Source organism: Harpegnathos saltator, unplaced genomic scaffold (genome assembly GCF_003227715.2).
Source record: "Harpegnathos saltator strain DR-91 unplaced genomic scaffold, Hsal_v8.6 scaffold47, whole genome shotgun sequence".
Lineage (NCBI taxonomy): Eukaryota > Metazoa > Arthropoda > Insecta > Hymenoptera > Formicidae > Harpegnathos > Harpegnathos saltator.
Window position 1 is genome coordinate 361662 of NW_020230283.1, and position 25682 is coordinate 387343.

Genomic DNA, 25682 nt, shown 5'->3' on the forward strand with positions numbered 1-25682 from the left:
AATGTTAGCATAAAATTACGCACTCCGAGCAATTGCGCCTAATAACAAAAAATTACTAGGCACTGGGACGGAGCGAGTGCATGTCAATCGAATTCGCCATTAATTTGCAACGGTTTGCGACAATTCAAATGCAAACGGAACTGAGAATGGCTGTGGTTGGTAGCGCTAGTTCCAAAAGTTTCGGTTTCGTACGCTAAAATTTTCGCCCAATAGAATACTAATGATTCGTATTGAACTATATCGGAAGTCCGATATTGCTCTTGAAATATCGATACACAGTAATATTGAAAAGAAAAATATCGATATTTAGATCCAAAAGTATCGATATTTTAAAATATCAATACTGTATCGCCCATCCCTAGCACACGGCGGTAATCATCAGAGACACCCTTACAATATTTTCCAGAACTTCCGCGGAGAGATATTCGCCGCGAGTATACTCGCTCTCCGGATCGCTCGGCAAAGACGACGGGCGATTCATCGAGATTGATTACGCTCTTAAAGAGAGTTCTCGTGTTCTCGAATCGAATATATAAGGAGTCTCTTACGGGAAGATCGACCCTCCTCGTTATCCGACATGCAGCGTCCCCGTTGCGAATTCTTGCAGGAGGACCTAGTTACGGAGGAGCTCGGTGACGGCCTCGTTGTCGACGGTAATGACAATTGCGGGACGTCGTAATGATGCTCCGAGCAGGATCTGTGTATGATGCGTAATCCGTCTGTACATACGTCTGTACGTGTGTGCGAGTGGGAGTATGCGTGCGTGCACACGCAGAGCGCGTGAAGTTATTAGGTGATGAAAAAAGTTCGCACGGTTTTTCTCTGAGATGCAATGAGTTGCCGAATTTCGTCGAGACTCGTCAGGCATGCGTGTTTATGCACATCATACAGTACAGATTCGCGTGAGTTAATCGGTGAACTGTGTCGTGGTATGGTCCCTTTATTTATTCCTTTTTAAAATATCTGTTGTAACTCGATCATATTTGCTTTACGAATTTAAACTCGAACCAAAAGCATGCGGAAGCATATCGCTAGATATGTGTAGTATTTAGAGAAGATGTGCTGGAAGAACTGACTGAAAGTGGTTTAAAAAATTTTTTTCTGGCGATAAATCACTTGAAGATGCACCATGTTCATGAAGATCCTCCGTTGTTGATAACAATGATCAATTATTTATTATTTTTATCAATTATTTATTCTACATGAATTGTAACATTCATTCGTCTGTCGATTACATTTTCTCTGAAAATTTCTGTCCTTGTTCAATTGTTAATATACAAAACCGCATGAACTTTTTTGTTCACCTAATATTAGGAGCGTCATTTAATTTTGAGGATTGTGCAAGAGATGGCATTAATGTTAATTTTGTCGGAGATATTCCAATTACAGCTATTGTTTCTTAATACTTTGATATTAATCTACGGTAAAAATCATGTTAATACCGTCTGACAAATGGAGCTTCCTAAAGAGCATTTTCGACATATGTTACTTTTGTTTTTTAATCAGAAGAAAACGGCAACTGAAGGTCATATTCAATTCTGATAGAAACTTGTGATGATACTGCTTCATCAATTAAGATATGGATATTGGTTGTATTGGATATTGGATATTGGATATTGTGGATACTGATTTAGACGATTCAAAGTGGAGATTTCAATGTTAACGAAAAAGATCGTTCGGGACAAGCAAGAAAGCTTGAAAATGCAGATTTGCAAGCATTATTGGACGAAAATCTAACACAATCCACTTCAGAACTTGTCAGAGCATTAAATGTTGATTGCACAACAGTTACTAAACGTTTACATGATATGGGAAAGAAAGAAAATGAGAAAAGAAGAAAAATGGATCCACATAAATTATCGGGAAATGCAAACCGGAACATTTGCATTTCGTTGATCGCGAGACAAAAAATTAAGAACTTTTTGTATCGGATTGTTACTAGAGATGAAAAATGGATCTATTTCGATAATCTCAAATGGGAAAAATCATGGGTTGATGCAGGCCAATCAGCAATATCCACTTCGAGGCGTAATATTCACGATTCAAAGCTGTATTGCTGTGTATTTGGTGGGATCAAGAAGGTTGTTGTGTACCATAAACTGTTAAATCCGAATGGAACTGTCACCGCTGATCGTTATCGACAACAATTATATAAATTGAAGCGAACATTGGACTAAAAACGATCACCAACTTTGCGTGTAAACGACGCAAAGTGATCCTTCTTCGCGACAATGCTCGACCTCATGTGGCATTATCAATGAAGCAAATGTTGTTAGAGCTAGAATAACAAGTTTTACTCTGCGTATTCTCCAGACATTGTTCCAGTCGATGCAACATGTTTAGAGGATACACACTTTCATAACTTTGAGCAATAACTTTGCGAAAATTTATTGAAAATTGTATGAACTTCAAAAAAGTATCTTTTTATCATCGTGGAATCCATCTCTTGCCAGGAAGATGGGAAGAAGTTGTAGAAAACGAAGAAAGATATGTTGATTGAAGATATTCGTTCATTATCTCGTTTAAGTAAATCAGCTTTTGGGGGAAAAAATCCCCTTAAAACTAAATCGCACTCCCAATACACAGACGCAAGCCGAAGGCTAATTCGTCGCGCTAATTTTTTATTATCTCGACTTATCACGGATATGGGTACCTGGGTAACCGGGCGGCGTTCGTCTCGTCAATCACGTGCTCGAGGCGCCGGTCATTAGCCAAGACGTTAGCGCGCTCGTTCTTGGAGACGACGGACTTGGCGAGATCGCCCGGACGTCGGAAGTCCAGCCGCGCGACGCCGTACAGCGCCTCCATCCGCTCTTTCCGGCGCATGAAGCGGACGAAGAAGATGGTGGTCAACGCCAAGATAACCGCGGCTAGGCTCAGAGTGATCCACAACGCGAGGATGTTTCTATGATCGACCGCCCGAGTCGCTACGGGGAGAAATGACCTTTTAACATGATAGAATAGGCGGAGCGCGCCTCGAGCTCTTACACGCCATTGTTTCTCTTTACCTTCCTTGAATACCCTCGGCCCGTCTTGTCCGAGTGCTGCGTGCAAGACAAGAGGAAAAACATTTTGGCCTAGTCGAATTAATACTGTGACTTTTTTGAAAGGTTTTATTTGAGACTTTTTTTATTTAGCTACCGGGATGAACATTGTTTGGAAATTTAGTGTAATTTCGAGATTGGAGCGATTTTGGCAAGAAAAGAATAACGCTTCGGTCTGATTAATTGTTTCAGTCCCGGTTTTGTTACTTAGAAATTTTTTATTTTGGTATTTCAGTACGTGGAAGTCTCTTTTTTATTTGGCTACTTCTCATTTTCAAGATATGATGAAATTTTAACATAAGTATGAAGTGAAACGTAGGTGTAGATTAGAGATGTGCGAACTATTCGAATTGGAATCGAATCGAATCTAATATAATTCGATTCGATTCGAATCCGAATTTCTATGATTCGAATCCGAATAATTCGAATAAGACAAATACATTTTCGTTTGCGTGCATCAGCTATAAAACGAGCCATCTGGGCCTGTATGTTTGAACCCTTAACTTGCAATTAACTTAACTTATAATTAATAACTTAATTATAAATTACTTTAAATATTTAAATATATATTTTACTTTAAGATTGATGTTACAATATCAATATTCCCTTTTATATTAAAATCTTCCATCGTTATTTGCATGTTTAATAGTCATGTTAAGTTTTTTAATGATTCGATTCGATTCGAATTCGAGTGAAACTTCATAGATTCTATTCGATTCGAATTCGAATTTAAAAAATGAGATTCGATTCGACATAACAATTCTTGATTCGCACATCTCTAGTGTAGATAGTTTGATTCCAAAGTTCGATCTGAAAAGTGGTTTCTCAGCGAGGAAAAATTAAGAAATTGTATTATCAGAATGCAATCGATTTCCTTCTTCGGAACGAGTAAACCATCGGCTATCTAAAAACGCCCTATTCTACCCACGAAATCAAAGTAGCCTTCGTTTTCGAGATATCGTACGTTGTATTCTTCAAGATACGCCGGGATTCGAAAAAGAGGCTCAATAGGGCTCAATAGGGACGATCTAAGGGCCACAGCACTTTTCGAATCTCTCCTTGTAAATTTCCACCTCAGCCTGCAGACGCGACCAAGCTCGTCGATGAATCATCGCGCGTGCGAAGTCATCGGATGTTACGAATAGTAATCAGGCGCGCGCGGAGAAATGAAGGAGGGGCTGCGCGCGGGCCCGGAGTAAATCGTTAGGCAGCCGCGCGAGTCACGAAGAACAATAAGAAACGCAGAAACGTGGCTGGGGAAGCTCACCATTACATCGATCCGTGACGCAGGACTCGACGATGACGTCCTTGCCTTGACAGGGACGACCGCCGTTGCTAGGCGGGGGGTCGTTGCAGGATCTCCTCCTTACTCTCGAACAATCGGGACCGCATGCAGACCACGAGGACCAAGTTGACCATCTGCCGTCAACCGCTGCGGGGAGCAACGGGGTGGCGGATGAAAATCCCGATTAAAGTGCGATTATCTCACTCGCGAGCGAGAACGGAAGAACGGACGTACGAGTGCACCGAGTTTCAATGAAGGCCCCTCACATTTTTGTCAGGACAAAACTTTTTAGCCCTTCCGACTCACCCTTTTCGCATCGTGCCTGGGTACATGCGTGCTTGTTGATTCGACTAAACGTGACATTCGGCAGGCAACCCGAATGTCACGAGTGAGTCCTTCAGCGTATCCTTTAGCGTAGTTGGCGATATATTTTTTTATAATATGTCGCTAACTACGCTAAAAATCGGATCTAAATTGAACGTGTAATTTCTTCGCTTTTATAAATAATAATACAGCATGTTTCTTTCCTGTTTTCTTTACGTACAAGAAAAATATTTTTTCCGTGTTCTTAATGATAATAATAATGATAACAATAATAATCCCGAAAACAACAACAACAACGATAATATTAGGTCATTAAATATAAAATGTCCGATTTCGAATCAAGTTTGGTTTATTATATCTCAAACTAGAAGTAATACAATTAATTAAAGTACCTAAACTATCGACACGATTTTGCTGTCTTAAGGATAACTTATTTACGCCAGCAGCGAAGAAACCTGAAGAGCGGCTGGCGATGAAATCGTGGAAGGCATTTTCCACAGCTTGTTGAGAATTGAATATTTTTCCTTGCAAGAAGTGGTCCAGTGCCTGGAAGAAGTGGCAGTCAGTTGGTATAAAGTCTGATGAATACGGTGGCTAACAGAGAGACTTTCCAAGTTCAGCTCCTGTGGTTTAAGCAGCGTTGTTTGTGCGACATGTGGTCGAGCATTGTCTTGCAAGAGAATTGGTCTGTCTCTATTGATCAATCTCGGCTAGCTTAATCGCAAGCATCCTCATCATTTCGTCCAGTTGGTTGCAGTAGACACTCGCTATAATCGATCGACCAGGTTTCATGAAGCTGTAGTGGATAATACCAGAGTTAGACTACAGAACAGACACCATTAGCTTGTTTTGGTGAATATTCGGTTTCAAATTATGTTTCGGCACTTCATCTTTATCTAACCATTTTGCTGAATGCTTGCGATTGTCGAAAAAATCCATTTTTCATCACACATAACAATGTAAAATAAAAATAACGATGTAAAAATGATTCTCCTTCACGTCGTGATAATAAAGAAAGGTAAGCTTCGAGACGATTTCTCTTCTGACGCTCATTTAATTCACGCGGAATCCATCTATCCAGCTTCTTTACTTTGCCGATTTGTTTCAACTGCTCTAATATTGTTGGAACAGTAACATTAAACCTTGCTGCTGATTCACGCATAGTTTGAAATATATCCGTTTCCACTGCAGCTTCAGCTCATTATTATCCACTTTGGTCTCAGGTCGTCCACGTGGTTCATTTTCAAGATTAAAATCGCCAGAACGAAACTTCTCAAACCATCGACGTACTGTGCGTTCACTAACCACATTTTCACTAAATAGTTCGTTAATATCTCGGGTTGTCTGCGCTGCATCGCTTCCACGACAGAAAATAACACGAATTTTTTACTTACCCATGGTTACACAAAAATTGCTGTAATAAAGACAAATCGAAAAATAATTACAAGTGAAAACATGCATTTGGAAGAGTGATAGCGATCTTCGCAACAAGAAAAAAGCCAAGAGAGAACTGTAAAAGTGAAGTGTCAGAGGTATCGACTGTCGAATTTAGTACCTAAAAGAAATTGGACATTTCGTATTTAATGATGTCGACAATAATAACGTCGTTATCACACTCATCATATCATAATCGGGATTATTATCGTGTTGTTGTTGTTATTATTATTATTACTAAAGTTTCATCGATTACACGCATAAATGACACAACGAATATCGGAACAAAAGCAACAACTTCGTGCCTGATGGCACACAAAGAACGAGGCTGAGCAGCGCTGATGCGAAGCCTAACCTAAACCTAAAAGAAAAAGGCATTTAATCAAGAGCGAACGATAGCTACGAGTGAGAAGGTAAACAGAGATGACAGGTGACGAAACAGGCAAGGTTGATGCAACACAGCGACTGGTGGCGCCGTCTATTGTCCTCTAACAGACTCGAAAATCGCGCGCAATGTACGGGAATAGGCGCCCTGCAGCTCTCGTGGCTGTGTGCGAGGAACCGGGATGAAAAGCTGGGATTGAAAGCGTATCGCGTTAACATTCCCAGACTCCGCTGGGCAACGGTCGGGGTTTCGGGCCCGGTGAATGTTGAGGCTTCCTTGAAGCTCGGCGCACATCCACGCCGCGTATCTTGATCGCGCGCGCGACTTAACCGGCCGAACGTTTAGCGCTTAGCGCCGCCCCGGTGTGGGCGATCGTCAACTCCGATCCCATTAGAATTCGCGACGTCGCGCTATATTATGTCGAGTGTCGCGCGTACATGAGCGCTCTTTGTAGTCCACCTACCGGGACAGGAAGGATTGCATTCTACCCTTTGTGTGGCTGGCCCTGGGCACGTTTGACCGCCGTTGATTGGAACGGGATTTGTACACGTTCTTGTCCTCTTTTGTGCGCCTCTACCGCAGCGAACGCTACACTCCGACCAGCCGGACCAGGACGACCACCCGCCGTTCACTGAGAATGGACCGAGAAGAGGAGAAAGAAAGAAAAAACAAGTGGGGGAGATAGTCCGACGGTGAAATTAAAACGGGAACAAACAGCGTCTCGTTACGCCCCGCGGCTCCAACAGACCAAGAAGACGCAAGGCCAGCGCTGCGCTATTTAAATGTAACAATTTCATCGCGCAAATTTGATCGCTCTGAGATCGCCAAGAGGCAAATCGATGACCCGAAGTTAAATGCAAGACTAAAGAGACGAAGCGATCTCGATGATTCAAGTCTCCGCGGCTAAATTCGACGTGCAATTCCACGTGGTGCGTGACCACGTCTTGGATCACGTCAAGGCCGGCGGCGTGCAGAGAGAGACTTTTCAAGGTTAGAAAAAAGTGCTCAACGGTCATGAGGTCAAATTAAAGCAGTTTTGAGATTCGTTTCGAATTCAATAAGCAATTCTTTTACAAGGATGCGAAACGAAAATTGGTTCTCGTTTAAGAAACGAGAGTTGAACTTGAAATGAGAAAATCATTTTTTATCCTCCGTTGGTTGCATAAAAAAAGTTGCGCCAACGGTCGCATGTACTACATTTTTAGTTTAATTAAACTGCTAATGTAAGTCGATTTTAAGCCAACTCTGCTTTATTTTTTTAATAAGACAAACGAATCCATTAAAACATGGGAAATAATTGTGCAAAACCACCATCTAAGAAGATATTTTGGATATTCTCATCGTTATTTTGGTCTTCAAGTACGAACGTTTAAATATTCAGCATATAACATTGTGTATGTGTCAGGTGCTTGCAAAAGTTCATCGGATTAATTTTATTAATAATAAAAAAATCATACGTATTCGTTTAAATCAAAATATCTATCGTCATTGCCACTTCTCAGTTAATTGTCTGACCCCGTTTCTGAAACACGATACAACTTTCGAGGCAACGAAGTGATCGATCCATTTTCGAAAATTAGATGGAACAACGTTTGTAAGCGTTTTGTCTCCGCAGCAGACTTTTTGGATAAACAAAAAAGCGTACAATGGCGTAGATGCACGTTATTATTTTCTATTTTTACCTGTAATAAAAATGAAGTTACGATGTTACATGAAATGCTGTGGATAAATTTTAAGGTCGTAAGCAAGCTTCTTAAATTTATAAAGCTCCACAAAAAACAGAAAAACAAAACTGTCAACTCGCAGTGACTTCCACTTATTTGTAATCTGACGAACTTTTGCAAGCACCTAATATATCCCATGTTGTAAATTTAAACATTCGTATTTAAAAGTCAAAACAATAAGAATGTCCAGAGTTGAGTACGTCTCCCGTGACTTTACCCAATTAACACGTAGAAGGGCGTGATCGTCGCTTAACTCGCCGCTTCACCACAGCGTTGTCTCAAAGTTAAGAACTATACCCGATATCGCAAATAATCGACGGTGTTCACAAAGGACTTCAGATAGACGTTTAAAACTAGGGCAAGCTTACATCAGAGACCTGTCCCGAGATCGGTTTCGGAAACTTTAGTTTTAGTTGTGAGGTTAGTAGGTCTTCAACTAACTCAGGTAGTTCCGCGATTGATCAGCTGATCATGCGACTAATTTCGCGGAACTATCTCTGTTAGTACAGCGAGTGGGACATAGCTTGGACGCGTTCACGGCCATGTATTTCTGTTTACAAACTTGGCCTTAGCTACTAATCTTGCAATCGATGTCGAATCTCGAATCTCTCGATCGTAAAGTCGATCGCATGAATCAGCATTAGTTACGGGAAAAAATTGCTTCTAAATTGCTTCAAGGCCTACCAATTTTAAAAGTAAAACTAAGGTTGTCAAGACCGATATCGCACCAGGTCTCAGGTTTGCCAGTGATTTGTCGCTGAAGTGGCGCCTCACAGGCAGCTATCGATAACAGCAATCCACAAAAGAGTCACTCACCATACACCGTGAGCACTGCCGGCTCGCTGACCCTCCTCGCAGCTAAGTTCTCGGCGACGCACGAGTAGTTCCCCTGATGGCTCAGTTCGGCCTCGCCCAGCAGCAGGTGCCCGTCGGCAGACTGTACGAAGCTGCTCGCAGACACGTCGTTAGGGTTCACCTCGGAGGCGCCGGAAGCGGCCGTCGTCGTCGTCTCGAGGGGCGAGCCGTTCCTCAGCCAGTAGACCTTGGGCTGCGGCATGCCCACCGGCGGCGAACATCGTAGCTCAGCGTTGCGGCCGACTTCCACCAACAGTGAGTACGGCGGCGATATGAAGTGCTTCTTCAGGTCTGCGGATCGGGTCGCCGGCGACCAGGGATCGCGGCCGATACCAGGCTTTTAGTATTCGCTGGGAAAACGCGTACCCCCTCCTTTCTACTGCCTCCCTTGCGCGCGAAGTTGGATGATGAGGGCGACAGGAGTGGCAGCGAGAGACCGAGAGAGAGAGCAGCACTCAGCGATATTAGGGCGCGTGAAAGGAGCTTTTTTCGTTGCAGCAATGGCCGCGGCCATCGGCAAGGCCGAGGAAGACGCGGACGCGCGGCCGTTCGCGGTCGAAAAGCGAGCTTTCATTTCGCCCAATCAAGGGCAGAAGGTTGTTGCCGGCTGCCTCGCTGAGCCGCGGCTTAAGCTGGGTGCACAGTGACCGGAGTGATAGCCCCAACATATTTTGTCCGGTCATTAGGACTTTCTAATCGCACGCGATATCGGTTTATTGTTTATTGAGCATTCCAAGTAGCGGGGACGATCAGCTGTAGATTTATCGCAGTGATGGCTTTATGTTCGTACGGCTAGAAGTCACATTTCTTCTGCTTACTTAATCCTTTGCGCGGCTATAATAAATATATATTTGCTACTTCTTCTCTCTTTTATTTCTTCAATATTCAATATATATTCTTTTATTTTGACGACGTACTGTTTATAGTTCAATGAAAACAAGTATGATCTCACATTTTTTTGGTATATTAATACTTATTTCACATATTTCCCATGGTTTTTATATCTGATTGTTCATTTATTCAATTATCAATTATTTATAAACAAACTTGAAGAGAAGCGACTTAAAAAGAAAATTTAATTTCTTGGAAAACACTTAACATTAGAAGCTGACAATTTTATTAAATATTCCTCACATGTCATGTATAATGTTTTTCATAATTTTTCACACGCTAGGTTTCTTTTATAAATAAATTACTTGAATGAATTTCTGGTAAATCTGACATAAAATTCGTAATAAAGAATCTGAAGAATCTTTCTATCTGATTTATATTTATTCAAACCTGCACAAATTTATTCCTGTATGACAGCCTTATTGAATCTGCCGTTTAAAATTTTTGAGATCTGACTTCAGATTTGCACTTAGTGGCCCAAAAAAATTTAGAAATACAAAATTTCACAGAAATCTATCAGATGGAAAAAATGTGCCATACAAAGGATTAAAAAGCCATTATTTTAACGGCAACTGTAATTGGACTCTTGCCTGAGAAATGGCAGAAAATCGTACATGCTGACAGCAATTGATTTAATTAAAAATAATTTTGCCGCAATTATTTCATTTGAATAAACTTAAAAAAAAGCGATTTAAAAAAAAAATTCATTTCTTGGGAAACATTTAAGATTAGAGGCTGAAAATTTTATTGAATATTCTTCACATGTCATGTATAATTTTTTTCCAGAATTCCTCGCACGCTAGATTTCTTTTATAAATAAATGATTTGAATGAATTTTTGATAAATCTGATATGAAATTCGTAATTAACGATCTGGAAAATCTTTCTACCTGATTTACATTTATTCAAATTCACGCTAATTTATCCCTATAACAGCCATATTGAATTTTTTATAATCTGCCATTTTGAATTTTTGAGATCTGACTTCAGATTTGCAATCAGTGACCCAAAAACTACTTTTGAACGACAAATCTGCAGAACTTATTGTGTTCAAGATCTAACGGTAATCTTGTACTGAATATTAAGATTATTATGTGTGCCGGTCTGTGCACCCTGAACGAGCGAACAACAAATGAATCGAATCGAACCGTGAATGGCCAGGCGTTCGCAATCACGTTGGATGTTTACTCATTTATTTCGACCTAACTATGAACTTTTGCACTCGGCGGAATTCGTCACACACGATAAAAAATATCGTATCGCGTTGTAATTATATTTTAATCAGATTGCAAAATGATCTTCCCGTGCCTTTTCCATTTTACTACATCTGACAAAATGGATTCCTCTAAATTCCATAACAGTGTTCGAGCTCTTTGTCAACTTCAACTGACCTCACAGCAGTTTTCCTTTGATTCCATTTTTCTAATTTGTGGCTAATCACACGATAAAAGAATTACATACTGACTTGTAACGAATAGCTATAACAACATGTGTGTGTGTGTGTGTGTGTGTGTGTGTGTGTTGCGATATATTACGTGTTTTGACACACTTTGGCTCTCCCCGACAAACGGCCTGACGAGCGAATCGAACGTTCCGCTTGGACTCGTTAAGGTGTACATATTCTTCGAGCCGCGACGCAGCGAGTGTTCGCATTCGCTGCTCGTTCGTTTCTCGTTCGCCTCGTGTATACCCGGCTTTACGTGCTTCGCTGAAAGCGGCTGAACGCAGCCGCGCACCCCGGCTGATGGATGATACGTGCGCGTTATCACAAAGCGAACGCGCATCATCCACGGGAGCGCCGAGTCGGATCTGCCAGAGCATCACGCCCCGACGACGCTACCGGAGATCTCGCCGCGCGGAGATACGACGTGTGTCAGGTTTTCATGCGATCCCGACGTGTGATTTCATCTCTCACGCGGCTGCGTTTCTTGAGAAATATCACCTTGCTCCGCGTGGCGCGCGCGCGCGCGAGCAAAAATTCGAGAGAGCGATTCGTCTCGTTTATTGACTTGAGTCGTGAGTAACGCCGTTTTTGGGCTTTAAATTTTCAAAGACCTCACCGGATGAGAGGATCGATTTCACAGCAGCTTCGTTAGTCAGTTTACTGATAATGAGTCATATATATATAGGCGAAAAACAGACGCGCTGCAACCGACAAAAATGATTTATTTACGAGCACCATGAATAGCTCTGTCTGTTTTCAACGGATTTACATCAAGCATATCCATGTTTTTTGAGTCGGCGAAATTAAGTTTGAGAAATTTATAAGGGCGGATCCAATATAGCGATGCTTAAATACTCAACTTTGTTAATTTTCGGAAAATACTTATTAAGATTGATATGCTCATTTTATTTCGTGGAGAATCTTCTTTATAGAGGATTTTTCGGATGGTAACAAACCCAGGACCGAAATTTCAAAATTAAAAATGGCCGATTCAACATGACAGCTCCAAGTAATTTTATTATCCTGTTATAGAGAATATTATATTCGATATGTTTATATTTTTTGGATCCAATAAAAATTATGAAATCTAGAATGGCGGATCCAGCATGGGGGCTTCTAATGACTAACTGTATGCGATTATGGATACTCTTACCTTTATTATTAGCGGGTGAAATATCTTGAAAGAAACTACTTCATTGCCGAATGGCTCTGCTGAAAATTTTGAATTGATGATAGTCGTTATCTACGACTAAAAAACCAAAAATATTGAGTTCTGATACGTATCCACAATAGAATATCAAAGTCAGTCACTTGCAGCCGCCATATTGAAATTTATATTTTTCAACCCGGATTCGTCAGTAGCGACCCAAAATACATAAACATACATGATCTTCTGTATAATAGAATATCAAAGTTAGCCATTTGAAACCACATTTTGGATTCGCCACTTTGAATTTTGAAATTTCGATCCTGGATTTGTTACTAGCGATCCAAAAGAATTCTTACTGGTAAGCTTCCATGTACGAAATTTTTCACAAAATAAAATAGGATATCAATCCTGAGAAATATTTTTCAAAAACTAACAAAGTTGAGTATTTAAACGCCGCCATATTGGGTCTGCCATTTAAATTTTTCAAATTTGATTTCAAGCTCACCAGTGAAAATTTACACATTCTCCGTAAGCGCATTTAAGTAACTAAAAAATTATAAAGCCCCTATCGCGCGTCTAATGTCAATTCAACCTAAGATATTCTTCACTAAAGTTAAATTCACCAGAGAACTCAACATATATTTTGAGTAAATATCTGACGTCTGCCACAAGCTTATCACAGATTTGCAGACATATCAACTTTCCAAGTACTTGCCAAATACTCGAGAAACAAGTAACATCCATTTGAAGGAGAAAGCAGTATCCATCTTCCCGCATCCCTTTCGAAGAAGAAAACGACATAACACAGAGCAGTCCAACGCCATCGAAAACTTCCTTGTATAACAACTTCTTACTCGAAGATAGTCGCGTGCTCTCTTAACGGTCCTTATTATGCGATTATTATCCTTTCAACAGAGTCCCGCTCTCACACCTCATTCAGCTCCTCGCCGAGAGCCGTCGTCGAGACCGCAAGCCAGCGCGAAATATTCATTTGCCGTGCAATTCGACTCGATTGCTCGGCAAATGAATTAATTTCAAATATCGCGGGAAGCATCACGAAGCCTCACGTGGAGGAAACGCGCGTAAGATCACGTAAACGTAATCCAACGGCGTCTCTCTCCTCTCTCCCCTTTCTCTCTCTTGCCGAGCTGCATCTGGGGATCGTCACGCGGAGAATCGAGACGACGACGGCGGCGACGGCAGCGGCACCGCCGCGGACTCGTACACATATCAATCCGATCGACATCGCGCATTCAATTTCGAAAGCACGTCCGCTTTCTGTTTGCACGCAAATACCGATTTAATTTTGCATCCTGTTTGCCGCGCATCGTGTTTGTATTTGCGCGTGGCGCGACTCGAAATGTCTAAATGAAAATTGCTCTTGCGCCGCGCCTTCTACAAGCCCGGGCCTGCCGCCGCCGCCGCCACTCCCGATGCAATCGCATCGTTATTGAAATCCCATACGCAAAATGCCAAAATACACTTTCCTCCTCTGTATAACTTGTCGTGACGCGCATGTGTGTATGTTACATATATGCACGCGTAACTTTATTCTAGCTTTGATAACACACGAGTGTTGTAAATAACAGAGATTCACCCAGAGTCATCTCTCTCTCTCTCTCTCTCTCTCTCTCTCTCTCTCTCTCTCTCTCTCTCTCTCTCTCTCTCTCTCTCTCTCTCTCTCTCTCTCTCTCTCTCTCTCTCATACACACTCACACACACACACACACACACATATACACACTCTCTCTCTTTCCCTCCTGTGATGGAGAAGAAAAAAGGAGCGATGCGGCGCCATTTCGGAGCTTACGCATCTCTCGTTTCGTTTGCGATAGAATATCGATTAGATTTCGTACTCAATTTGCGCGTCACAGGACACATGATGAAAACAGAACCGCGCGCTCACCTCGGTCCCTCTAATTCGTCCCATCTTCCGACGAGCTCGCGACCAACACACGAGGGCGGACGTGAGGGGTGGCAGGGATGGAACTTTACGTCGATTACCTTCCCGAGGCTTTAAACGAGTTACACGGAAATCACATCGATGAAGTTACTAAATAACGGTGTAATTAAATATCGCCAGAACCCGGGCAATGGGCACAGCAGTAGGATCGGCTGAAGGGGATTGGAGGGAGAGGGAACAAATTACTCGTCGTACGTATCGATAAACGGTAATTAGCGCACATTACGGTATATCAGTGCGCATTGCACCGTATCGAACGGCAAATACGATCAAATCACCGGCAATTAAAATATTTTGCGCATGCGCGCATGCGCGTGCGCGTGTGTGTGCTGCGAATCTTTTGAAGCTTCAATTAACGTGCATAAATTGCGAAGACGGCGCGCGGAATAGTTACATGTCCGTTCAAAGGCCGTTCCCTCGCCCCCTCCCTCCCGCCGCGCCGCCTCGTGTCAACGTGGTGAAAGTGATGTAATCTCTCCCGGAGCGTCTCACATGGAGCGCCGCGCCGTGGAAACGAGCGACATGGTCATTACCGCGACGAGAGAAAAATCCTTTCGTCGCGTCGGTAAACCGAACATCCAAAGAGAATTGAGGGAGAACAGGAGGTACAGGGAGGCAGAGCAGGAGAAAGAGAGAGAGAGAGAGGGAGGGAGGGGAGGAGGGAGGGAGGGAAGGAGGGAGGGAGGGAGGAAGGGAGGGAGAGAGGAAAGGAAGGAGGGGGAGAGGGAGAGAGAGAGAGAGCGGGGAGAAATGGAGAGAGAAGGAGTGACAGAGAATGAGAAGAGAGAGAGAGAGAGAGAGAGAGAGAGAAAGTGGAAGGAGCTCTTTACTTACAGGCGACCTCAACCGTAGCGGGCTGCCCTCGAATTTGACCTGGTCCCGACCAAGCCACGCACTCGCACTTGAATCTCTCCCTCCCGAAGTACTCCTCGACCTCGTTTCTCGTCACGTTCAACTCGACCTCGACGACCCTCGTTCCAGTGCGAGGGTCGACGAAATCCTGCTGCTGCGAACGCTCAGCCCGCTCGCCGTTGCAGCGAAAATACACCTGCGAAAAAGACCGGACAGTCGTATGCAGGCGTGCGGGAAACAGGTTGTCTTCGTTAAACGCCGGCTAAGTGGGTAATAAGAACGAGGAAAAGGTAAAGAGCCGCGAGGAAGAGACGGCTCCGAGGGGAGACAGCGCGGAAGAACGGACGCAAGCCGCGGAGAAAGAGGCAAAGCCGAAGGTATTTCATGTGAGAGTCTTAACAAAGGATAATGCGAGGTTTTAACGATACTCTCGCGTTCTTACCAGCCGTGTGTGCACACAGAGAAAATTTCTGAATAAACATTACTGTACAAACAATTGTACGTAACCGAGGAGCATATCTAAAGGTGTCCCCTGTCATAATTTATTATCCTTACGTTTCATGTTTGCTTTATTTAGGTATATTTCAGAAACCGAAATCGTGTCTCGAACGCACACACGAAGGAAATGTTGCGATGAAAATTGTAACAGAGTTTTCCTCTTGAGACACATGAAGAAATTACGGACCGACGTTGCTATATATTTATCTTAAAATATTTACTGTTAATGTAAATATTAATACTGTGCAAGTGTTTGCTATATATATTTGCCATGTACATGTGCGTTTGACTTTTTACTACACAATCGATATTGTGGTTTTTTTAATATTTTACTGTTTTGAGAGATTTCTTCTCTTTTTGCTGTTTGTTATTTTTACGACTACAATATCGGCAGAGTCAAGAGTTTTGCAAAAAGAAGGTTGCGAGAAAGAAATATATAATATTTACTACGATATTTAAATATTTACTACATGTTTATTTTAAAATATTACGCATGTGTGTGTGTGCGTTTAACTTTTCATCGTACAAGCTTTTCACAAATAATATTATAGTTTTTTGAATATTTCGCTGTCTTGACTCGTCTTTTGCCGTTTATTATTTTTAGTAATAACTCATACTACATCGGTATAGACTCCAGTTTTACGAAAAAAGGAAATCGTAAAAAGAAATCTAATTTTTATTACGATTTTTCCTCCGTGTAGCAAACGCTCAATTTTTTTCTAACTCTCAAGTTGAAGCGAGATTACAGTTAGCGCTCACACGTAAGAAACATTAAACTTAGGATCGAGAGAGCATATTTAGCATTCGTTATGCATCCAGAACAAACGACTCTGAAAATCTTCTATCAACAAATTTACTATGTTCTCCTTAATAAGATAAAGTCTACCGACTCTCCGCTCCTGCGCACCGCTAGAAAATAAACATTGGAAGGCGTTTGAAAAAGATCTAAAAGAATATGGAAAAGCAAAGATAATTTATATATAAAGTCGAGGAAAGAGAAATTTATCCGAGGTGGAACTGCACAATATTCTCTCTCTCCTTTCTCCATGTATGCGTGTATTGCGAAGTGATACGAGCGAGCGGTGAGAAAAGAAGCGGCTGATACCGGCGAAGCAGAGATCATACACGTGTACACGCATACGCGAGAAGTAAGTATCGTACAAAGGGAGGAAGCTGCGAAGGAATTGAAACTTACGTTCTACGGGGATGCGGCGCGCATACCTGAAGAGCGTGTGCGGCGCGGCAGTGCAGCGTCGCCGGTTTCCCCTTGACGACGAACGTGTCGACAGGCTCCGCCAAGAAGATCGGCAGCGAACGGCCGGCGATGAGATCGGTATCGCTGGCTATGGTCGCGGTTTCGTAGTCACTGTAATCGTAGTCCTCCACGGGATAGCTCTCCTCGTCGTCCTCCTCGGCGTCGTCCTCCTCCTTCGTGCCTGGGCGACAATAACATAGGCAGCGCGGCACACTTAGTCGTCTTTTCTCCTTTTAGCCCGGAGAAATCGATCATTCCGGCGCGACTCAACCCGCGGCTAATCCGATAGAGAGAGAGAGAGAGAGAGAGAGCGTGCCGAGGCGCGGCGTAATCCCTTCGCGGCACTTTCCTTAAATTTTTCATACCGATTCGATCGGATGAAATTGTCTCATGCCGTCGGCAGCTCGTTTCCCGGCCCGTCCGAAGGATTAAGCCGCGTCGCCGCCGCGATCAGGAGAAACGACGGCGGAAACGCGTTATCCGACGGCACATTATCGGATCCGATAACGTCTCCTAACGGACGACTCCCTCTCTATTTCTCTCTCTCTCTCTCTCTCTCTCTCTCTCTCTGTCCGCCGTCGATTGTCTTCTTGCAAAAGCGCGATTTGCCGTAAGACTTACGGCACACAAAGAAAGTACGTAAGCAGTAAAACGGGTGCGCATTCATCGCGCGTAATTTCTCACCCGCCGCCGATGGATTTCGAAAACTCACTCGGAGTATTGAAACTACCGACGACTTGCCAGCGGAGCGATCAAAATAACGGTTTTTTAGAAAGATACGCTATGAGAAGGCAAAAATGTGTACTTGTTTCCTTCGCTCTCTTGCGACGTAAGAGTAACAGATACATCGTTGTTGAGTTTTCTAATTTTTTTTTTTTAGAAATTTAAGTTTTCTAATTTTTTGAGTTTTCTAATTTTTTTTGAGAAATTTAATTTTTGCTGAGAAATTACAAACCGGTCATTTCTCTCACCGTTTGGTGGTTCCTAGTATCAAACAATAACTAACGAATGAGCACATCCTTCGAACTACGCGGAGAGAATATTATCAGGGTTGGGAAGTAACTCGTTACTTGTAACGAAGTTACAGTTACAGTTTTTTTTTTTTTGGTAACTATAACTTAACTTCATTCCGTTTTTTCCATCTATAACTGTAACTTAACTTAGTTACATTTGTTTGATAACTAGTAACTAATTTAACAGTTACTTTAATAGTCACTTTATAACGTGCTGCAAGTCTTCTACTGGAAAACGCGCTATTGCGTCATCTATCTTTATCATTCATTAAATGTAAAACAAGGATAAAATGACGCAATAGCGCTGATAATTTTCTCTCCGAACGCAACTTGTATTTTTCTCAAAAAAATTTTACGCCTACTGGACATTTCCATCGCACATTGTCAGTCCTTATTTGTTGACATAACCTGCGTTCAGCGTGAAGTGCGCGGCGTGTTTTCAGTTATATAAAAAATTCAAGCAATGAATAAAACATCTCAATCTTCGGAGAAGGATTGTAAAATGCCATGGCCAGCATATGCAGAAATATTTGAGTTACAGCAAAAATTTGGAAATAAGAATAACTGGGCATTTCTCTGCAAAATATGCGCAAAAAAATTATTCATGCAAGAAGAAGTTCAAATACAAATTTAAAAAAACATATGGGTGTAAGTCTTTATTTATAAAATATCAATATGTTTTTTAGTGTCTATCTAATTTTTTATGTTAAGGTTACTTTCAGTATTTTTAGTATTTATTATTCTCATCAAATTCATTCACTTTCTTATAATTGCTATTAATAGTCTTGAAGAATAAATGTGAATCGATTATTTAAATTAACTTGTAAAAATTATATACAATATGAGGAATATAAAATCAACAAACTACTTTTATATAAAATTGAATAAATTTGCACAATTACGAAATTTAAAATAATAGCACAATTATTGTAAAAAAAGTAACTGAAAAGTAACGACATATTACTTTCTAAATAACTATAACTAACAACATGTTATTTTTAACGGTCAGTAAATTGTAACTGTAACTAGTTACTTTTTCAGTGAAAAAAACTGTAACTCTAAGGCAAAGTGGAATATGGAAAAAAAATTGTGAATTTGTTTAAGCGGAACCCGACCTTGACATTACGACAAGGAGCAGCAAAATTAAAACAGAAGGGTATAGAAGTATCACATACAATTATTCGAACCCATCTCCTTGCGCATAACCTCAAATATCGAAGCACAATGAAGAAACCACTGTTAGCCGAAAAACATGTGACGAAAAGACTCGCTTGGGCAAAGGAGAATTTGGACCGAGATTGGAGCAACGTGATCTTTACGGACGAAGCTTCTGTTTGGGGATGTACTGCCATCCGACGTTCCTGGTCAACCTTGACCAATAGATTAATGCAACGGACTGTTAAACACCCTGTAAAAGTTCATCTTTGGGGCTGCTTTTCGAAACAGGGTTTTGGAGCATTACATCTGTTTACATACAATTTAAATGCTCCGAAAATGCTTAAAATTTATGAGAAGTGTTTGTTGCCGACTGCTGAACGATGCTTCATAAAGAAAAAACGAGGACTCGATCTTACAGGAAGACAACGACCCAAAACACCGGAGCAAGCTTTGCACCGAGTGAAAAGAGCAGTCTGGCATCGTCACACTTGATTGGCCATCGCAGTCGCCAGATGCAAATCCCATTGAAAATGTGTAGGCATATCTCAAGCACAAGCTTCGAGAAAAAAAAATGTGCACTTTGAAGCAGCTGACACGACAAATTCGTCTCATTTGGAGGTCTTTACCGAACGAATACGCAGTCAACTTAGTGGAAAGTATGCCTCGGAGATGCCAGGCAATTATCAATGCCGGTGGTGACTGGACTCATTATTAATGGTATAGCATTTTTCTTCTCATGGAGTACAACAAATCCATGTACTTAAAAATCATTAAAAATAAATTTTTCTACACATTAACCCGTACACGCTCTTACTTTACAGACTGTATGTTCGGTTGTTACGAAATACTGTTGCGATCTGTTAACCGCAAAATTCCCCACGTCTACATAAATCAGCAAATCTATGCTGTTTTGCATACTGCCTATGTAATAATATAATTGTAGACTGTTAATAACGACAAATACTTCTTTACAAGATGATAATCGCCGGCAGAACAAATATCATGTGCAAGTGACAGCGGCTGCAAAGTGTTAAGCAACAAATGAGTCAATCGATCATAATCGAGAACTTCAACGTGATAGTCTGACGTCTTCGGTGATTCTCAAACGTAATTGATCGATTCGTTTACTGCTTAAGTTTTGTTGCTTACATTTCTTTATGTGTCATCCGCTCTTTACGTCCTTGATGTATGTTCGAATGTAATAGGTCAATTGCTGCTTGAGTTTTACCATGTACACTTCTGCCGTTTTCGCTTCAAGTTCTTAATATATAATATATAATTGTTGAATAAGATCGGCTAATTCGCTTATTGTTTATTATTTATTTCTATTTCTTACGTTTTTTCACGTGCTACCCGCTTTATGTTCTTAAGAATCATCAAATATAATTGGCCAATTCACTCATTATTTAATTATTACTTCTTACGTTTTCTTAGCGCACCACCTATTTTATATTTTTAATAATCGTCAAATATAATCGGTCATTCCGCTCATTATTTAATTTCCACTTCTTAAGTTTTTCCCGCTTTATATTCTGAAGAATTATCAAATATAATTAGACAATCCACTCATTGTTTTTAATTTTCACTTCTTACGTTTTTCTACGTACCATCCACTTTATATTCTTAACAATCGTCGAACATGATCGCCCGATTCGCTTTTCGTTTAATTTCTACTTTTTACGTTTTCTCCCACACATTACCCGCCTTATGTTGTTAAGAATTATCAAATATAATCAGCCAATCCACTCATTATTTTTAATTATTACTTCTTATGTTTTTTTACTCACTTTATATTCCTAACAATCGTCAAATATAATAGGTCTGTTCGTTCATTATTTAATTTATATTTTTTATTTATATATTTAATTATATTTATATATTTAATTTATATTTATATTTTTTACGTTTTTCCACATTGTGTTCTTAAAAACTTCAAATATTAAATAACCAATACACGCATTGTTTAATTTTCACTTTCCATGTTTTTCTACGAACTATTTTATATGCTTAGCAATCGTCAAATATAATCGGCCAAATCTCTTTCTAGTCCATTGTTCAATTTTGACTTTTATGTTTTTCTTACGCGCCACCATTTTATATTTTTAACAATCGTCAAATATAATAGGTCTATTCGCTTATTAGTTAATTTTTATTTCTTACGTTTTTCCATCCGTCTTTACCCGCTTCTTAAGAACATCGAATATGATTGATATTCGATGTTCATTCACTCATTGTTCGATGCCAACTCACTCATTGTTTAATGTTTAATTCTTATGTTTTCTCTATACGCCACCCACTTTATATTCTTAACAATAGTCAAATATAATCGGTCAATTCGTTCATTATTTAATTTCTATTTCTTACGTTTCTCCACGTGCTATCCGCTTTACGTTTTTAAAAACATCATTAAATTTGATCGGCCAATCATTGTTTAGTTTTCACTTGCTGTCTTTTTACGTGCCACTTACTTTATATTTTTAACAGTCGTCAAATAATCGGCCAATTTTCTTTCTATCCCATTGTTTAATTTTTACTTTTTACGTTCTTCCTACGCACCATCATTTTATATTTTTAACAATCGTCAGATATAATCGGCCGATTCTCCCATTGTTTAATTTTTACTTCTTATGTTTTTTTCTACGCCCCACCTACTTTATATTCTTAACAATCGTCAAATATAATCCGTTAATTCACTCATTATTTAACTTATATTTCTTACGTTTCTCCACGTGCTACTCGTTTTATGTTCTTAAGAATATCAAATATTAACTAATAACCAATATGCTCATTGTTTAGTTTCCATTTTTGTTTTTCTACATGCTAGTTCTTTTAATTCTTGCCGATGCAGTTTTAATTCTTAACAGTCATTAGATATAATCGGCCGTTTCTCTCTCTCTCTCTCTCTCTCTCTCTCTCTCTCGTTCATTGTTTAATTTTTACTTCTTACGTATTTTCTACACGCAATCCACTTTATATTCTTAATAATCGTCACATATAATCGGTCGAGTCGCTCGTTGTCTAACTTTTACCTCTCTCACGAGTTTCTATTCTACGTACCATCCACTTTATCCGAAGACGCGCGCACCCACGTATGTTTAGACGAGAGGACTCGAGTGCGATTGGGAGGCGGATTGGAAGCGGGATTAACAATGCGTAGCGGATCTCAAGCGCCGTGTATCAATCCGAGAGAGGCGGGCGCAGGATCTTACGCGGACTTTATGCTTCGTGTTCGCCGTCTCGCTCCTAAGTCCCCGCGGGAACTTTATTACACCCGCGGCAAACTGCGCGCCGCGCTTGTTTGACTCGCCGCAGTAAAAGCGACCGGGCGGGCCGGGCCGGGCGCGGACGATGATTACCCCCGCTGTCACGTTCATGAGAAACATGTCACGATCTGCAACGAGGGGCTTTCGCGAGGAGGAACGCGAGGCGTAAATTTACGCCGCGATTCGGACAGCTACGCGCGCCGGTCGGAAATGGACGAAATGAATTTTCGCTCGCTCCGAAAACGCGCCGGCCAACTTCCGCGCTGCAATAATAACTGCTGCCGCTCGCCGAACGATTTTTCAACGGGCCAATTTCTCTCTCTATTTTTCTCTCATCTCTTTCTCCCCGCCCCCTTCCCCATACCCCACTGTTTCACTTTTTTCAACCCGCGTATGTTCTCGGCTCTCGTGGAACGTTGCAAGATTGCGATTGCATCGTGCGAATTAGCCGCTCGAGGCTGCAGCTACCGCGAAGTCGGATTGGCTCCGTTGCGATGCTCGGAACTCGGTTAACAAGTGTCATCGATGGACACACACGCGTTAGGTTGAAAAAAAATTTTCGCGCGGTGACGACGTTGCGTGCTAAGTAGTTTAAATGCACGCGGTTTGTCTTATGCAGAGAGAGAGAGAGAGAGAGAGAGAGAGAGAGGGAGGGGGAGAGAGAGAGAGAGAGAGAGGGAGAGAGGAATGTATCAAATAGGTCGACTGATGAGTCACGTACGCGTGACGTTGTTCCTTCGTGGAAATCATGCGACACTAACATCGATATCGCGTCAACCCTCGATACGCCATTGTCATATCAATTAAGTCGAAGGATTGATCTATTCTATCCCGAGGAAAAAGTTCTCTGTTTTTTTACGAGACCAAAGAAAGAAATCTTAGAGATCTAAGATTTCATAGCTGAAGAATAATAAACATCATGCGGTGTCAGTCGTTGAGAATTGTTGGAACCGTCAAGAACTCAAAAACTAAAATCAGGCTTTTTCGTCCTTTGCAAGATCCATGAAAGAGATCTTAGAGATTCAAGGTCTTGATACTCGAAGAAGAATAAGAACATGAGATACATCAATCGTTGCAAATAATTGGAATGATCGTGGAAAAATGTCAAAAATTAAAATCAGGCTTCTCCGTTCTTTGCAAAACCTAAGGAAGAAATTTTAGAAATCTAAGACTTGATATTTGAAAATTGGCAAAAATCGTGAGACAACGATCTTTGCGAATGGTTGAAATGGTCAGAAAGAAAAAACTCAAAAATTAAGATGAAACTTCTTTTTTACAAAACTTAAAAAAGAAATCCCAAAAGTCCAAGACTTGATATTTGAGAAATCATAACAATGCAAATCCTTGCAAACGGTTAGAATCGTCAGGAAGGAAAAGCTCAAAAACCAAAATCAGGCTTCCTCGATCCTTGCAAAGCTTAAGAAATTTTTAAAACCCCCAAAACTTGATACTTGAGAAATATTAAGTTGGTGCAAAAATAATTGCGGTTTTTATCATTTTAAATTTGGCGCCGATTTTTCTAGTTATCTTCTCCGTTATCTTCTCCAAAATCCTATCTTGTAGGAACAAACAAACTTGTTTCCCGTTGGAAGAAATGTGTACAGGCCGATGATTTTGATTAATAAATATAATTTTTAATTGATATATGTGTCTTTATACTCGATACGTAAAAACTGCAATTATTTTTGCACCAACCTAACAGTAACAATCACGAAATGGCAATCGTTACGGATGGTTGGAACCATAAAAAAGAAAAACTCAAAGACCAAGATCAAGCTTCTCCGTTATTTTCGAGATCCAACAAAGAAATCTTCGAAATGTAATACCTGTGACACTCGAGGAATAATAAAAACCGTCAGCCGTTCAGCGAACAGTTAAAATCATCAGGAGAAGAAAAAAAAGACAAAACCCAAAGACCCGAAACTCAAGCTCGACGGAGGCTGGCGGTCGGGTGGCGCAGCGAGGGTTAGCCGCGGCGCTTCGCGCTACTTACTTTCGAGAGTGCTGACGAGCCGGAGGAGCGTCAACAGGAGTATACTGATCCGCAGCTCCATCGTGAATTCACATCTCACTCCGCGCAAGCCGGTGTCTCATCTCTTGGTGCGGTCAGCCGCGGCAAACCTCATACTCCTGCTGACCGGATCGCGCGATCTTGCCTGATCAGTCCCGCACGGCGATCCCGGGCCTCATAATCGCCGGCGGACCACGTCGACGCGGATCAGGGGGAGATGCAGTCGCTCATACTGCGCTACTCGGCGCGCGTCCTCCGCGAGCATCGTCGCCGTTGAATCGCGCGCGGCCGGCCGCACGCGGGAAACTGTCCCGGTCGAATTCGCGCAGGTTCCTCACAGCGGACCAAGTCCCATCGGCTCAGGCCGCGTCCAGGCCGAGCAGCGAAAGACGAGGACAACGACGACGATGACGACGAGGAGGAAAAAGAAGGAGCGTCGGCGCCAATTACTCGCGACTCACGTAGCAGGCTGCATGACGAGTCCGAGCGAGGGTGCTCGCACTTGCACGGTTGCACTTGCGTTGGAGCGGACGAAGCCGAACCGGGGGTGGGACACGTGACCGGACGACACGGGGGAGAACGAGGGACTCGCTCGTGCCAAGGGAGGGTGGCTACACGATGCTCGCCGCTCGGCACGCGCTGGACGACTGAACTTGCCGGCGTGCGCGCACCTCTATATATACATATATACACGTCTCACTTCGATACCGACGCTCTTCTTCATCCCCTTGTCGTCGGGGGTGCTGCTGCTGCTCTGCTGCTGCTGCTGCTGCTGCTGCTGCTGCTGCTGCTGCTGCTGCTGCTGCTGCTGCTACTACTACTACTACTACTACTATTACTACTACTACTACTACTACTATTACTGCTACTGCCGCCGCCGCCGCCGCCGCCGCTGTTGCCAGTGGTGGCGGTATCTGCGGCGGTGACGGCGACGTGGGTGGTGGTGGAGGCGGTAGAGGTGGTGGCGGCGGCGGCGGCGGCGGCGGTGGTGGTGCTCGTGCCGCCGGAGGCTGCGCTTTCTTCCACGGACATTCTCCTTCCGCGTTGAGCGATGGTCGTCATAGATCGCTCGCTCGCTCTCTCTGCCTCTGTCTTCCTTTCTTCCTCGGTGTACATTCGTCCTTCCGCCCCCTG

At 42.0% G+C, this 25682-nt stretch overlaps 1 protein-coding gene across 2 annotated transcripts in view; it reads right to left on the minus strand.

The window, feature by feature from the left end:
* LOC105181084 (netrin receptor UNC5B) overlaps positions 1-25231 on the minus strand; it is a 33420-nt gene extending 8189 nt beyond the window's left edge. Inside the window, exons 1-9 of one of the 2 annotated variants that reach the window (XM_011137610.3) lie at positions 24531-25231; positions 17070-17284; positions 15333-15546; positions 9013-9342; positions 6936-7103; positions 4312-4476; positions 3009-3044; positions 2654-2927; positions 549-697 (exon numbers count right to left, since the gene is read on the minus strand). In XM_011137610.3, coding sequence (XP_011135912.1) covers positions 549-697; positions 2654-2927; positions 3009-3044; positions 4312-4476; positions 6936-7103; positions 9013-9342; positions 15333-15546; positions 17070-17284; positions 24531-24591 — 1612 coding nt within the window. In that variant the 5' untranslated portion in view covers positions 24592-25231. The remainder of the gene's footprint in view (positions 1-548; positions 698-2653; positions 2928-3008; positions 3045-4311; positions 4477-6935; positions 7104-9012; positions 9343-15332; positions 15547-17069; positions 17285-24530) is intronic. The other variant, XM_025302190.1, reaches the window with a different exon arrangement.
* Between the last annotated feature and the right edge of the window lie 451 nt (positions 25232-25682).